We start from the raw sequence: 16,163 nt of genomic DNA on the forward strand, positions 1-16,163 counted from the left end.
GGTTCAATATCATTAAAAACTGAGACTTTAAAGAAGTAAAACCCTCTCAAAAGGATAAAAGAAAAATACAAACTATGATTCATAAAAGCCCTTAACTTCTCTACTTGGGCTCTTACATTAATTCTTTCAAACTTGCTATTAAGCTGAATAGGATACTTTGGAAATACTTACAGCTGCCTAGCTTTCAAGAATAAAGTCACAGTAAAAGATATTTGATGTCTCTGGGAAATAAGCTTGTTAGAATATGTTTTCTGAATAACTGAAGAGTTAATCTACTATATTTAAAAAGAGTTTAACTTTTTATGCAACTCTTCCTAAAATGTGCTGCCCCTTCAGTCTTCTTCAGTAAAGTATACTTTAGTTACTATTATCTACCCTGGAAAACTCAATAAATAATGTTCACGATGAGACTGTCCTAAGGGCTGATGTGGCCTGATAGATGTGCATGCCAATAGATACAAAATTGAATAACTTAATTTTTATCACTTCCAGTGACTAGTCTTCCTAACCCCAAAGGTTGTAAAACCATCCTAACTGGCATGCCTTTGGACTCTTCCAGAATGGCTGAGGTACAGGAGGCTACTATGAAATGCATCTTCTTCAACCACACACAGGCAAAGTACAGAAGTCCTACACCGTGGTTCTCAAAGGCCTAGCTGAGCAGAGCAGTTGCAAAAGTGGAGTGTAGAGAAAATAATAGCATTCATAATTTTTATTTATTTTCTACTTCCTGTGTATGTGTTTTATGATATACTTAGATTTAGTACAGCAGTACATTTAATTTTAAATAAATATATTTTATATATATATATACACACACACAGACATGTGTGTGTATGTGTGTGTGTGTATGAATTAAAGCCCAAATTATTATTGATGGGATGTGTAGGGTTAAGTCTGGAGAATAATGAGTAAGAGGTTGACAGCGTAAGTAGCCTTTGTCAATAGCAGGCCTCAGAATTACTGAGAAGTGTCTATACTTGCGGCATTCCCAAGCAACACAAGTGTGCTTTCAATGTCAGCTACATTCTTCTGCTTTTATTTCTTCTGCCTTTTTCTGTCTTTACCTCTTCTGTTTCTTATTGTTTCTCTCAAAGATTTTGCTTTTTTCTGCAAATGGATTGGATTTTCATAAGCCACCAAACAAACATTTACTGAGCAACTACTACATGTAACACACAGAAATAAAAGAGAAACAGATCCTGGTTTCAAAGACCTTAATCTATTAAAGGAGATAAGGCATAACACAAACAATAACATATTAGAAGTTGGCTCATGCCGTATGAAAACAGGTCAAGAGAAACTGCCATGATGTTCAGAAAGGGGAGAAATTCTACTTGTCTTGGTTGTTTTCATTGTTACTAAATGCTTCAATGCTGCTTTGTCACAAGACTTTTTATGTAACTGAGATGCAGACACATAAAATCCAGATGCTCCCAGACTTTAAAAAGCATATGCATGGATAAGAGAGGTCTGCACAGCTAACTAACCAAATGTGTACATGATTAAAATCCAGATCTGATTTTACACTTCCCTAGTTATAATCCTGTACGTTTTATACTTCTGAACATGGACTCGACAGCATACGAAAACCAAGGTTCACACTGTATTTATAAATTAAATGTTACCTAAGGTGGTTTATTTTTTTCAGGCATGTAAGGAGAAAGTCAAGATTCGAACCTTGATGCTTTTCCTTTGGAGGCCTGGAAGAAAATAAACCAAGAAATTCGTCTCTAAACATAATGCAAACCTTGGTTCTTTCACAACCGGTGCCTTGAACCTTCAAGTAATTCCCAACAAAGTGTGACAGGGCACACCACTTCAGCAGTAAAATCCTGGTGGACTAAGCAAAAAGTAAAAGACCTTTTAGAATCTGCACGTGAGTTTTCAGCAGCGTACTGCCTGTCTTTGCTGCCAATCTTTCATCTAGGATCACTTCAATTTACTCTCTTTCCTGCTGTGTCTACTAGACGTCAGTACGACTTATAGCTGAATGTTACCATGATAGCCTAGCTCTGGATTGTGCGTGGGAAAACATCTTGTTGGGCCAGTCACATAAAAGACAGTTCACTTCCAAGGATTCTGTTTATAAAGAAATCTACTTTAAAATGGATACAAGGGCATAATAAGAAAGATTATTAGAAAAAGAAAATAAGAACTGTACCTTAATATGTAATATTGCTGTTCCCGGAGGATGAGCATCTGTTATTGATCTTAGCAGCTTTCCACTGGCCAAATCCCACATAGTGATCTATAAGACAACTAAATGCTTTAAAAACAAATTTATTGCTCTTTTTTGGACTTAAGTATCTTGGCTTTTGGCTGAAATAATCTATTCCTGGCCTATAAACATTGCAGACAAAGAACTATAAAGTTAAAACATAACTAAAGGTTGTAGATCCACGAAAGCATGGGGCCCTTATTTCATCTTCATCCTCCCCTCATCCTACCCAGTCTACTTTTCCCTTCAGATTTTAAATCCTATTCTTTTACTGAAAGGTAAAAGAGATTTCTTTAATGAGTCAATCTCTTTGGCACTGGTAAAAATTATGAAAAGGGCTTACTGCCAAACCAATTAGTGACATGTAAGTCAGAAGAAGAGAAGAAACAAAACTTATTGCCCGGTTTCAGAAGTAAAAACAAATACCAAATTTGTGTTCAGTGTCACAGTCACAAAGCAGAATATACTGTACTTAAAAATCAACAACAATCATCCTCACTACAAAAAGAAAGTACATTTTGTATAACAGCCTGGTTGGTTTATAAGAGCTATTTACGTATAGGGACACATGAATTGAGATATTAAAAATCATAGACTCTGGCTCAGTCAGTAACTTAATTTAAAAATTTGGACAAAAGTCAGACCAAGCAAATTCAGGTTAGCTCTACAGACAGACATATCATTTTATAACATGTTTTTGTCTTCAAGATACTGATGTAGAGTTAACAGGTTTAATTCATTTTACACTGTCTTATAGGTAAAATAAAGTTCCTATTTACCTGACCCTTAGCAAAGCCACAGAGAAGTCTTGAGCAGTCGTTGTTGATACTGAGGGCAGAGATAGCTCCATACTGACCTCCAACACTAGTGCTACCCAAGCAGAGTCGCAAAGCTTGATTCTGATCTAAAGAAAGCAATTGATAAAATCAAGTGAAAGAAATAAAGGGGTGACTAAGTATGTACATAGCATAAGCTTGTTTTCAAACACTTTGAGGTAGTAAGAATCAAATGAAGTTACGTTCATCTTAAAATATATTTATTGAGCATCTACTAGACAGTGGGCATTGAATTAGACACTAAGAATGCAGAAAAAAACAATAACTACAAGGAAGCATAATACAAAACTTACTAATGTTTAAAAAAAATATTAAGAAAACTATCTCTTGGAACAACCAACTAACTTTCATTCTAGAATTGTATTTTTTGCCATTTTTAGAATGCAAGGTACATGAAATGCCACCTTTTACAGTAGCTTTAAAACTTCAAAAATCAAAATTTATTTACAGTTTAGCTAAAATTTACATTTATATTATCCCTGAAGAAAAGATTTACCAGGCAAATGAACAGTATAAATAAAATCATAGGATATGTTTAAATAACTTAAGGAAATTCTTTTCAAGCATCAACAGCTGATATGCTAAAAGCAAATAATTCAAATCGCTACTAAATAAAGTTACTTAAGGGCAAGGATTCTGCCATAATCACCTCTGATTTCTCTAGGAAGCATTTGGATATTACTAAACTTTATTATCTAATAACTAGAAGAAATTCCTCTAGGGCTTCTCCTAGGCAGTGCTTATTTTATATTATATAGAGCTCATTATTGTACCCACTTGAAAACAATAAAATAAAAATTTTAAACATAAAGCATATCTACAAACTTTAACTGTTTTTTTTTTAGTTGGGCGGGGGAAACACCATACTCGCACAATCAGGAGTTCTCTTAACTCCCCCAGCAATTGTTTGTGCTTCCCTTCACTATCTATGTGCTACGTTTGGGAGGTAAATACATCTTACCCCCACTCCTAGACTATGACCTATCTAAGGGCTGAGATCATGAGAGAATTAACATCCCCAGAATGCCTAGGGCAGTGCCTTGCACACAGAAGGCATCTGACAATCATCTTAATAGATGCCATATTTGCAAATCTTCCTCCCAAAAGGTAAACCCAGTTATCATCAGGAAGAGCCTAAAGACATTCATTCCCAAATGCAGGGAATACCACTAGGTAAGCCCTTTTGCCCATCCAAAGTGAATACTGTAAGAATATTGTTCTATGTTCACAAGCAGGCTCAAATAGCAATCCCCACCTCCCCAGGAGTTCTGACAAATTAAAGTCAGAATTAATTGTCTCAGTTCTGACACAATTAGTGGCTGTATCCAGCACACAGAAAATATTTGATGTTTTTTGATGTCACTTTAGATCTTAGCCTTCCAAGATGAACATTTGAAATGGAATAAAATTCATAATATACAAGGTCTGATGTACTTTAAAGGTCCTATGTTTAGTCACATCTAAAATTATCACAAGAACAGATTTTTTCCTTATTTCCTTCCATCCTTACATACATTTTCCTCCCTTTTTCAGTTTAATCCAAACTATTAAAATTGCCTTTTTCCTGACTTTAAATATGACATCACATTTTACTTTGTTCTACTGAATTGCATGCCTAATGGTGTTTTTCATGATCTCAGGGCTACATTATACAGTTAGTAGATGACCCTTACACCCTGTTCTGCAAATTGTCAAGACTCATAGATTGGGTAACAGTGTTGTATACATACTACCACTGTGGGTCATCTGAGTAGTCCAACCAATGGACTGAAAAACTAAGAGGACAAAGACAGAAATTCTACACCAGCCTCAACAAGTCCATTTAGCCTGGTTGTCTGCCCTCGAGGCAAGAGTAGTGTTGGAAGTCTCTCCTTTGATATCCAAACTACACAGTTCTGATCGACTAGTACTTAGACACTAACTACTGCTTTAACAAAGTCCTTACTTTAAATTTGACTATTTAAGTACTCTTATAACTCAGGGATCACCAACGCAATGGACGTGAGTTTGAGTAAACTCCGGGAGTTGGTGATGGACAGGGAGGCCTAGCGTGCTGCAGTCCGTGGGGTCGCAAAGAGTAGGACATGACTGAGAGACTGAACTGAACTGATAACTCAGGGAAAGTAAGCATAGGAGAATTTAAGGAGTATGACAAATTAGAGAATAAAGGGTACAATTAAGAAAAACGAAGTAAAGAGAGAACGAAAAAGACACAACTAACCTCTACATTAAAAACACAGACATGACTCTTTTTCTGACTGTGTACTAAAAACCAGCTAAGACAGGGACCAAATTATCAACAGTGGTCACTCCTGAAATATGCACTAAATTTATATACCATAGGACTCTGTTAATGAAAGCTGTCAATGTTTTCCCCTGGACTTTCACAATGTATTCATTATCTTTATAATGTCCCTTTATAAGGTAGCATGGCTGTGAGGTAATGGACAGTGTATAAAATGTAATATAGTTTAACTCCACAAAGATACTTATCAATTCTTATTGGTATCATTATACATTCTGTATTTATGATACCATATTAATAAACCTATACAATTTAAACTAAAATCAGAAAAGATAGAATTTCTGCGGAAAGAAGAAAGCAGGGTCTTATTGAAGAGGTTTCTTCTACTAGAACATTCTGTAGTCCAGATTTTTCTAGACTATTCTGAGGAAAGGCATTTGGTGAAGACAAACATAAAACCTCTCTCAAACAATTTCTAAAGTTACACAGAAGGAACAAAAGGACCCGAACAGAAGTAAGAAAGGTGAAAATCAGAGCTTTCCATGTTCTACTCCTCCAAGGGGGCTCCTGATTTGGGCGGGGGGGGGGCGGGGGGGGAGGCGGAGGGGAATGCAATGAGACTATCATTTTTCCCATAAGCTTCCCAGAGTTGGTACAGAGCTTAAATTTTGTAAATGCCTATGAAAAATATGAAAACTATCCAATGATACACATGCAAAGAATTATTTTAATGATAATAAGTAGCTTATCAATTAAGAGAACTCAAAGCCCAGATACCACAAAAAGCACATCTAAATTGACAGTGCAATGAACTACATCTATTTCTTTATTAGTATATCTTTAAAAATACACTTTACTTAAGGTCGATCTCAGCATATGCCAGGCTTATGAGTAATGGACTAAGTAACAAAGAAAAGCCATAAATAATATATAAAGTCTACAATAGCCATAAAATCTAAATTTGAACATACTTCAAGAATTTCTGCTCTTTCCACATACCAAAATTAACCTAATGCTCTATTTCTTCACCCCTAATTTAACTACACCCTAAAGACCATCAAAGAAGGAAATACCTAGAATCAAAATCAAATTATATGTGTACAGCTCTACTTTTATCGCCAGTATTCACCATTCTTCAATATTACTCCTTTGGCACATTAAAATATTCTCTAAGACCAAAGAAGAAGAAAAGGGAGATTAGGAAACATTTTTCATCAATGATCATAAAACAGCAGAAGCACTTTATCTGACCACCATCTAACACACACAGAATTAAAGCTCTCCATTCCCACTAAGCACAGCCGAGAGGAGCTAACCCACGTCCAAGATCAGGGGCAGAAGCCAGGAGGACCCCATGCCCAAAGGGCGGCAGCCAAGAGGAGTTACCCCACTTCCGAGGTCAGGGACAACGGCTGAGAGTGCCAGGCTGCCACGGCACAGGAACGGCCAAGAGGAGCCACCCCGCATCCAAGGTCAGGGGCGGCAGCCGGGAGGAGCAACCCCATGCCCGAGGAGCTGTGCCTGCACGGGCATAGGAAGGCCTAAAGGAGCTATCCCACGCTGAAGGTCAGGAAGGGCAGTGGTGAAGAGATACCCTTCGTCCAAAGTAAGGATCAGCAGCTGCACTTTGCTGGAGCAGCCGTGAAGAGACACCCCACACCCAAGGTAAGAGAAACCCAAGTAAGATGGTAGGTGTTGCAAGAGGGCATCAGAGGGCAGACACACTGAAACCATACTCACAGAAAACTAGTCAATCTAATCACACTAGGACCACAGCCTTGTCTAACTCAATGAAACTAAGCCATGCCCATGGGGCCACCCAAATTAGATTGAACACCGAAATTAGATTGATTATACTCTTTGCAGCCAAAGATGGAGAAGCTCTATACAGTCAACAAAAACAAGACCAGGAGCTGACTGTGGCTCAGACCATGAACTCCTTATTACCAAATTCAGACTTAAATTGAAGAAAGTAGGGAAAACCGCTAGACCATTCAGATATGACCTAAATCAAATCCCTTATGATTACACAGTGGAAGTGAGAAATAGATTTAAGGGCCTAGATCTCATAAATAGAGTGCCTGACGAACTATGGAATGAGGTTCGTGACATTGTACAGGAGACAGGGAACAAGACCATCCCCATGGAAAAGAAATGCAAAAAAGCAAAATGGCTGTCTGGGAAGGCCTTACAAATAGAGAAGAGAGGTGAAAAGCAAAGGAGAAAAGGAAAGATATAAGCATCTGAATGCAGAGTTCCAAAGAATAGCAAGAAGAGATAAGAAAGCCTTCTTCAGCGATCAATGCAAAGAAATAGAGGAAAAGAACAGAATGGGAAAGACTAGAGATCTCTTCAAGAAAATTAGAGACACCAAGGGAACATTTCATGCAAAGATGGGCTCAATAAAGGACAGAAATGGTATGGACCTAACAGAAGCAGAAGATATTAAGAAGAGGTGGCAAGAATACACAGAAGAACTGTACAAAAAAGATCTTCATGACCCAGATAATCACAATGATGTTATCACTCATCTAGAGCCATCTTGGAATGTGAAGTCAAGTGGGCCTTAGAAAACATCACTACGAACAAAGCTAGTGGAGATAATGGAATTCCAGTTGAGCTATTTCAAATCCTGAAAGATGATGCTGTGAAAGTGCTGCACTCAATATGCCAGCAAATTTGGAAAATTCAGCAGTGGCCACAGGACTGGAAAAGGTCAGTTTTCATTCCAATCCCAAAGAAAGGCAATGCCAAAGAATGTTCAAACTACCGCACAATTGCACTCATCTCACATGCTAGTAAAGTAATGCTCAAAATTCTCCAAGCCAGGCTTCAGCAATATGTGAACCGTGAACTCCCTGATGTTCAAGCTGGTTTTAGAAAAGGCAGAGGAACCAGAGATCAAATTGCCAACATCCGCTGGATCATGGAAAAAGCAAGAGAGTTCCAGAAAAACATCTATTTCTGCTTGATTGACTATGCCAAAGCCTTTGACTGTGTGGATCACAATAAACTGTGGAAAATTCAGAAACAGATGGGAATACCAGACCACCTGACCTGCCTCTTGAGAAATCTGTATGGAGGTCCGGAAGCAACAGTTAGAACTGGACATGGAACAACAGACTGGTTCCAAATAGGAAAAGGAGTACGTCAAGGCTGTATATTGTCACCCTGCTTATTTAACTTGTATGCAGAGTACATCATGAGAAACGCTGGACTGGAAGAAACACAAGCTGGAATCAAGATTGCCGGGAGTAATATCAATAACCTCAGATATGCAGATGACACCACCCTTATGGCAGAAAGTGAAGAGGAACTAAAAAGCCTCTTGATGAAAGTGAAAGAGGAGAGTGAAAAAGTTGGCTTAAAGCTCAACATTCAGAAAACGAAGATCATGGCATCCGGTCCCATCACTTCATGGGAAATGGATGGGGAAACAGTGGAAATAGTGTCAGACTTTATTTTCTTGGGCTCCAAAATCACTGCAGATGGTAACTGCAGCCATGAAATTAAAAGACACTTACTCCTTGGAAAAAAAATTATGACCAACCTAGATAGCATATTCAAAAGCAGAGACATTACTTTGCCGACTAAGGTCCGCCTAGTCAAGGCTATGGTTTTTCCTGTGGTCATGTATGGATGTGAGAGTTGGACTGTGAAGAAGGCTGAGCACTGAAGAATTGATGCTTTTGAACTGTGGTGTTGGAGAAGACTCTTGAGAGTCCCCTGGACGGCAAGGAGATCAAACCAATCCATTCTGAAGGAGATCAGCCCTGGGATTTCTTTGGAAGGAATGATGCTAAAGCTGAAACTCAGTACTTTGGCCACCTCATGCGAAGAGTTGACTCATTGGAAAAGACTCTGATACTGGGAGGGATTGGGGGCAGGAGGAGAAGGGGACGACAGAGGATGAGATGGCTGGATGGCATCACGGACTCGATGGACATGAGTCTGGGTGAACTCTGGGAGTTGGTGATGGACAGGGAGGCCTGGCGTGCTGCAATTCATGGGGTCGCAAAGAGTCGGACACAACTGAGTGACTGAACGAACTGATTCCCTCTTTAATCTTACTGACTAAAGCCCAGGATACACTGACTCCCCACAGATAACCGGCTATTCTCTAGAATGCTGATGCTTAGGAAGAGTCAACTGTGTTCATTTCCAAATCTGTTCATGCCATTATAAATACTATTGCACTTTAAAAAATGTTAATTAAACAATATGTCAGCTGATGAAATAGAGTGGAAAAGAGCAAGCTGCTGTTTCTATGACACCTAAATGGATGTTTTAGAAAAACGTGGTAAAGATGAGTTGCTCTAAATAACTGTCATGAAGTAAGGTATGGACAAGATAACTGCAGAAAACTGAAAAGTTCTACGAAAATCAAAAATTTTGCACACCTCGGGTGATTCACAGGTACCCAAGCTTTTACCTGTTTTATTCAATTAAAAGTACAAATTTTGCATGACCCATCATTGATGCAGCTTGAAAGGATGCTGCAGACCTCCAACTGGCAGAAAAAAACTCAAACAGTTCTGGACTGTATCAAAAGATTAGGGGGAAAATGAATATTTATTTTCATTTAAAATAAAATATTGAAGGTATGCATATATTTGTAATTTTTAACAATGCTCTTACCAATTTCAATTAGCTGGTTCTTTTCAATAAGCATTTCAAAAGAGGGTGTCAACTGTAATTGATAACATTCTCCAACAATAAAAAGGTCAAAAGAAATAGAGTCACTCATGCAAATCAAAATTACTATACCTTTTCCTTTGAATCCATGGAGAAAAGATCAAAAGAAAGAGAAAAGCAAGAAATCAGTTCAAAAGTTCAGAGAAAAGACAGGTAAAATTTCAAGAGTATAAGTGGTAAACTTTAGTTATCTGTCAGAATGGTACTAAATGTGATTAAATGATATGTCTAGCATTTATATTTAGGTATTGGTAAATAGAAACAGAAAAAGTTCATAATATCCAAATTTTAGCATAGTAAACCCAAGTCCATTAAATTTGATAAAAACAATTTCAAAAAGATAATCCACTCAGGTGTACTAACAACTCAAAAAACGAAAAACTAAAGTGCCTTACGACAGGGATAGATCTCTAATAACAGTCAAATTTTTTGAGATCTATAATTAGGTAAGAACCAAGATATATAACAAATACCACATACCTTTACTTCCTTAAGAATAGGAATTTTACATCATGCTTAAGAAACTTATGATTACTATTCTAATGACCCAGGCCTTCATTCCAAAGAGACTCTAATGGTACTTAAGTTCTTCCTGCTGCACTTTTTCCTATGATCAACGAAGATGTTTAAAAGATCAGATTTAATCCAGACTTCAAATCTAGACACTTCTTAGCATTATTACTCTGCCATTTGTTCCTGACTTTCAAGCAAATTTTAATCCATTTGTTAAAACTCATTGACCAGATATCTGATTCCTACAAAAATGAGTAAAATTTATTAACTGCATGATTAAAAATCCAAACCATAACTAGAATGTTACGATTCTTTCTCAAAATGCTCATTATGGCATACTTTCTTTTTCATGAGACTTTAATTAAAGATTACTGTTTCATCAAATCCACGAGAAAGTTGCTTGGGTCTATAAAAAATTAGAAAGCAGGCCCAAGGAAATTGAGACAGCAATGAAAGACAATGTACTCTTCTTCTCCCCTGTTAGCTTTTTATCTTAAAAGACTTTATTTTAATTTGTTGCAGTGAATTCTACATGGGTTTGATTATAAGCAGGCACATATTCTTAGAACCTTGGGGGGTAAGGAAGAGATATTAAAGCAGATAGAGTTGAGAGTGAGTACTGGTAAGGGGGAACGAAAACAAACAAGTTCTGCTGATAGATAAACATATGCATTATAGTCTATCCTCGTTCATCTTAGTTCTTGCATTCTTTCCTTTTTGTATCTTGGAATTTGCCTCCATTTCTCTCAGAACAGGTGAAAACTTGGAGGGGTGGAAACGTACTAATCTTGGGATTCAGTATACTTGGATTCTGAATTTGGCTTTGTACCTGTCACTTAACCTCTCTGGTTCTCAAATACCTCATATGTAAATAAGGCGACTGACTAAAAGTCCTTACAATATTTTTTCCCAAAGTTCTATCAATCTAATACCAACCCTGCCCTCACAGGAAAACAAGCATTCTTATACCTGATAGGAGAGCAAGTTGGTAAACTTTCTAGGAGGCAGTTAGGCAATATACATCAGGAGCGTTTAAAATGTTCATACCCTGACATAAGCAAGTCCACTGTTAGGAATTTGTCTGAAAGAAGTAATCATGTGCACAAAAAACTGCAGTTACAAAGATGGTCATCACTCTATATTTTTGTTTAGAAACAACCTAAATGTCTTATAGTAGAAAATGATTGACTAAATGGTGAATCCATTTAACAGGATACATATAGCCATTAAAAATGATGTTACACAGAAACAGACACACAGAAAACAAACTTATGGTTACTAAAGGAGAGGGATAAATTAATAGATACAAACCACTACATATAAAATAGATAAACAACACAATCCTGTATATCACAGGGAACTATATTCAATATCCTGTAATAAACCACAATGGAAAAGAATATGAAAAAGAATATATGAGTATGTGGGTGGGTGTGTGTATATATATATATATATATACACACACACACACACACAGGACCTGTATCACTTTGATGTACACCAGAAACTAACCCAACACTGTAAATCAACCATACTTAAATTTAAAACAAAAAAGCTAATAACACAGGAAAAAAGATATTACAGATGATTTTAATAATTACATAAAAAAATGTTCATTATAATGAAAACGCAGGTTACAAATTAACATGATCCAATTTGGGGGTGCACATATGTATACACATATGTACAGGAAAAAAGATTACAAGGTCATATAGAAATGTTAGGAATTATTTCTGGATGGCAGATTTTGGTGTATCTTCAACCTTTTGCTCATCTAAACTTATAATGAACACATATTATGGAATAAGAGAAACAATTAAAGAATCAATTTAAAGTTTTCTCCAGAGAATTGTATTTTTTGTTTCCATTCTTCTCATCTCCAGAAAATAATTTGTATCCATCACCTTTGAAAAGATTAGATGTTAAAATCACATGACAAATAGGCTTCTGGTATAATGGAAAACTTGGAAGTCAAATTATTCAAAAACAAGGGAAAATGACTAGTTATTCACTCATGATAAAGATGCAAGGCCCACAAAGATCAAATTATGGTTCTGCTATTAAGGTGTTCCCAGGTATTCCATAAACAATATTCTGTAGCATCCTTACTAAAACACAGTGTCATCAGGAATTCCATTTGAGAGAGTTCCAAAAGCTTTAAAATCCGTGAGAACACTAAAAATGACAGGAAAATATTTTCTAGTAGTATTTAAATAGAACAAAATGTTTTGCTCTTAGTGTTGAGGGCAAAAGCAAAGAAAGATGAAAACAGGGTTATTTAGTCTCACAGCGGAAAAAAAAAAGAAAAAAATACTTAGGATTATCACATACTATAAAAATAAAACTAACAAAAGTTCTCATCTCAACCCCAAAAATAAAGTGATTATGGGCTAAAAAAACTTTCAGTTTAGAGGGTTTTACAATGTAAATGAAAAAACCTTACTATCAGTTAAGAGTTACTGAAAATTACTGAGAAAGCCTGGAAATCTTTCCCTGAAGATCTTTGCAAATACTTACTACTCAGATATGATTTAGAATAAAAAAATTACCACCACCACAAACCAGAGGCAGACAAAATGACAAACCTTATCATTCTCAACTTTACATTCTTTTTGTCTAGGTCTGCAGAGAGTCAAATGGTGTATGATATGATAGCTTATAAATTCACAGAGAAGAAAATAAACTTGCAATGAGCAACAAAATGAAGCTGAGTCAAGCAATTTTTAACTATAAAAATGCTCATTGGTACTCTTCAAGTTTTTCTGGCATTTTTCAGAAAAATAAAGTTTACTATAAAAACTGTGATTAAGAGACATTATCTTTTAAAAAACTCAAATACTTAATATTTAAAATAAGCAGCTAGAAAATTTACCAAATATTAAGGCCAGTCCATGAGATGTACCCACTGCTATCAAACTGGATACTGCCTGAGAACAAAAAGATTATATTTTAAAAGATTACATCAAGGATCTTGAAATAATCATAATTAAATTTGTTGGTCTTCTTTCCTCTAGACACCAGATAACATACCAACTATTATAAATAAGGAAAATTTCATCTAGAAGGCAAAACGCAATATAAAACTCAGAACATCTTATTTCTTGGCATCCCTCTAAATTTACTCTAAGGGTAACAATACTAAAATATCATATGTTCAACATTATAGGTAAAAACATGCCACTTAACTTCCTCTAAAGCAATTTTAAATAAAAAAAGTTCAAGGGTCCAAAGTAAAGGCACTTATGCTACCCAACCACGAGCCTCCTATGAGGTGTGGGAAAAGGACAGGAAAGACCTTCCCCAGCTCATTCACAAGAGCCAAAAGGCGCCAGAAATACTCAAAACTCAGCCCACTTCCCTCACCAATTGACTGACTAATAAGAGAGCTACAGGAGGCAGCTGGAAATAGTTGAAAATAGAAAAGAGGGCACTAGTGTGCTTTCAATATCCCCCAGTTCTCTATAATCACCCCCACAGATTTACTATTTGGCAAGCTTGGCAATGGAGCTCAGAGCTGTTAAATGTACTATTTACCACAAAGTCATTTTACCGAACACTGTTTCCACTCCCTATAACCAAAAGGAGGTCAAGTCACAGAAGGAGCAAATGTACTTGGGTAGGATAGTACCACATTTAATAAATCTGGAAAAGGGCTAATCAGTATCCCATTAAATGCATCTCAAAAAACAAAACTGAAGAGTAACAATACACTAGAAACAAAGAGAATATTCAACATGAATAAATTTTAAATGACTGCTGGCAGTAAATGACATATGAATTTATTCTCATAAAATGTATGTAATAACTGAGTATCAGAAGAATAAATCTAAGAAAACCCGGTAATAGAAAGCTTACCTTTAAAAGATTATTTAAAGTATACTTACAATTGCTGTAGGCAAGCCAGCATCTACTTTGTCCTAAATAAAATTTAAAAATAAAGTATTTGAAAAGATATTTCCACTTTTAAACCAAAAAAAATGGTAAAGGCCCTCTCTTTACATATATAATTCAGACAAGAGGTGGAGCCATCACTTTTGCCCCCAACTACAGAATTTTAGCACTGATGTTACAGCTTAGGATAGTGATTCTCAAAAGTCAAGGAGCATCAGAGTCACTGGGAATATCTGTTAAAATGCAGATCCCTAGCTATACTGCTAGGACTAGATTCCAAGTCAGTAGGTCTGGGATAGTGCCCAGGAATTTGCTTTTTCTTAGGAAATTTTTATGCAATGGACACATTTTACAAAATCACTATCTTAAGGTATCTCCATTATCTTAGGTGATCATAAAATGATAAATACACTTTAATTTGAGTCAATTTAAATACAATCCCATGTCATATTACCTTGAGGAGGATTCCAAAATTGAACAACAAAGTTCACAACTCCAAAAGTTTCATCTCTCCTAAGTGTTCTCCAGGCATAGACTACAAGGCTATGATGGTCAACACCCTAGGAAGCCCTAATAACATCACTATCCACATGGCTGAAGACATTACTAAACAGCCATTCAGAGGAGATACCCCAAAATATAACTAGCTTTACATGTTAATAAACCAACCATCACAGAAAAGCATACAATTTAAATTGAGCTGGTAATCCAGAATTAGAAAAACAAAGTATGAAGACTGTCACAAGAAAAGCAGTTTTCATTTTAACATACCAAAGGAGCTCAGCCATGGCAATGAAATAAGAACAGAATGCAAACACTCTGGGATTTATTAGAATTTTTCCCTCCTCTTCAAGAGAAAAGAGAAACCCTTTTAAATAACAGATTTATCTAATCATTGTTCAATGTCTGAGTTTTAGTTCAGTCTCCATTATTCAAAATATTTTTAAAACTGCACAGGTGGGTCAAATGACTGTTCTGGTTCATCTTGATTTTGAAAGGAATGAATTTCATCACCTACATAAGGATTAAATTCAGAAAACGTCATGGAAATGTAATCCTCAACAGGTGGTTCCCATTCTAGCAAATATGAGTTACTCTCCACCTAAAAGAGGAAGGACAATTGCCTAGGTTTCCTCCATTGCTTGCCTATCTCTCTATTTAAATTGAATTCATGATATATGAGTTGGGCCAGGATATACCAAATGCCCACAGAGAACACTTTTTCCTTTTTTGTTGTTTTTGGGGGTTTTTTGTTTGTTTGTTCTGGTTTGCGGGGGGCGGGGGGGTGGTTCTGCAGTAAGAGCTTTCACTGATAAACCTAAAAATTACAATGTGGCTATGGTGTCATGATCCACTTCTGTATCAATCTCTTACCCTCATAAAAAATAAAACTTTGTCCAAACTGACTATGCAAAACACTGACTAAACTCCATGAAAAGAACATAAAAACATATCAAAGTTCCTGGGATATGAGTCACTATTCATATCAACATCATTATTATTACTATTACTTATAGAATCTATATATTGAATTCAGAAAACCAAAACCGAAAGACTACGTAAAACTATAAGCCTCGAGGCCAAAGGAAAATTTGATAAACATACCAGAATCAGCATCTATTGTCTTAATGGACTATTAAATATTTTCACACTAATCCAGTGCTCCAAACCATTTTCAAAACAGACACAGATACTCTGTTCCAGCCATTACACACTGGCCACTTTCACCAATACCACCCCCGTTTCACAACAAAAGCAGCAC

The 16,163-nt window shown here is 36.3% G+C and overlaps 1 protein-coding gene across 3 annotated transcripts in view; it reads right to left on the reverse strand.

Annotated features, from left to right (window-relative positions):
- Positions 1–16,163, reverse strand: part of VPS8 (VPS8, CORVET complex subunit) — a 297,839-nt gene that overhangs the window by 259,305 nt on the left and 22,371 nt on the right. For 2 of the 3 annotated variants that reach the window (XM_018047049.1, XM_005675177.3), the window contains exons 6-10: positions 14,395–14,427; positions 13,383–13,437; positions 10,070–10,075; positions 3,001–3,125; positions 2,165–2,251 (exon numbers count right to left, since the gene is read on the reverse strand). In XM_018047049.1, the coding sequence (XP_017902538.1) occupies positions 2,165–2,251; positions 3,001–3,125; positions 10,070–10,075; positions 13,383–13,437; positions 14,395–14,427 (306 nt within the window). The remainder of the gene's footprint in view (positions 1–2,164; positions 2,252–3,000; positions 3,126–10,069; positions 10,076–13,382; positions 13,438–14,394; positions 14,428–16,163) is intronic. The other variant, XM_018047043.1, reaches the window with a different exon arrangement.

Source organism: Capra hircus, chromosome 1 (genome assembly GCF_001704415.2).
Source record: "Capra hircus breed San Clemente chromosome 1, ASM170441v1, whole genome shotgun sequence".
Classification (NCBI taxonomy): domain Eukaryota; kingdom Metazoa; phylum Chordata; class Mammalia; order Artiodactyla; family Bovidae; genus Capra; species Capra hircus.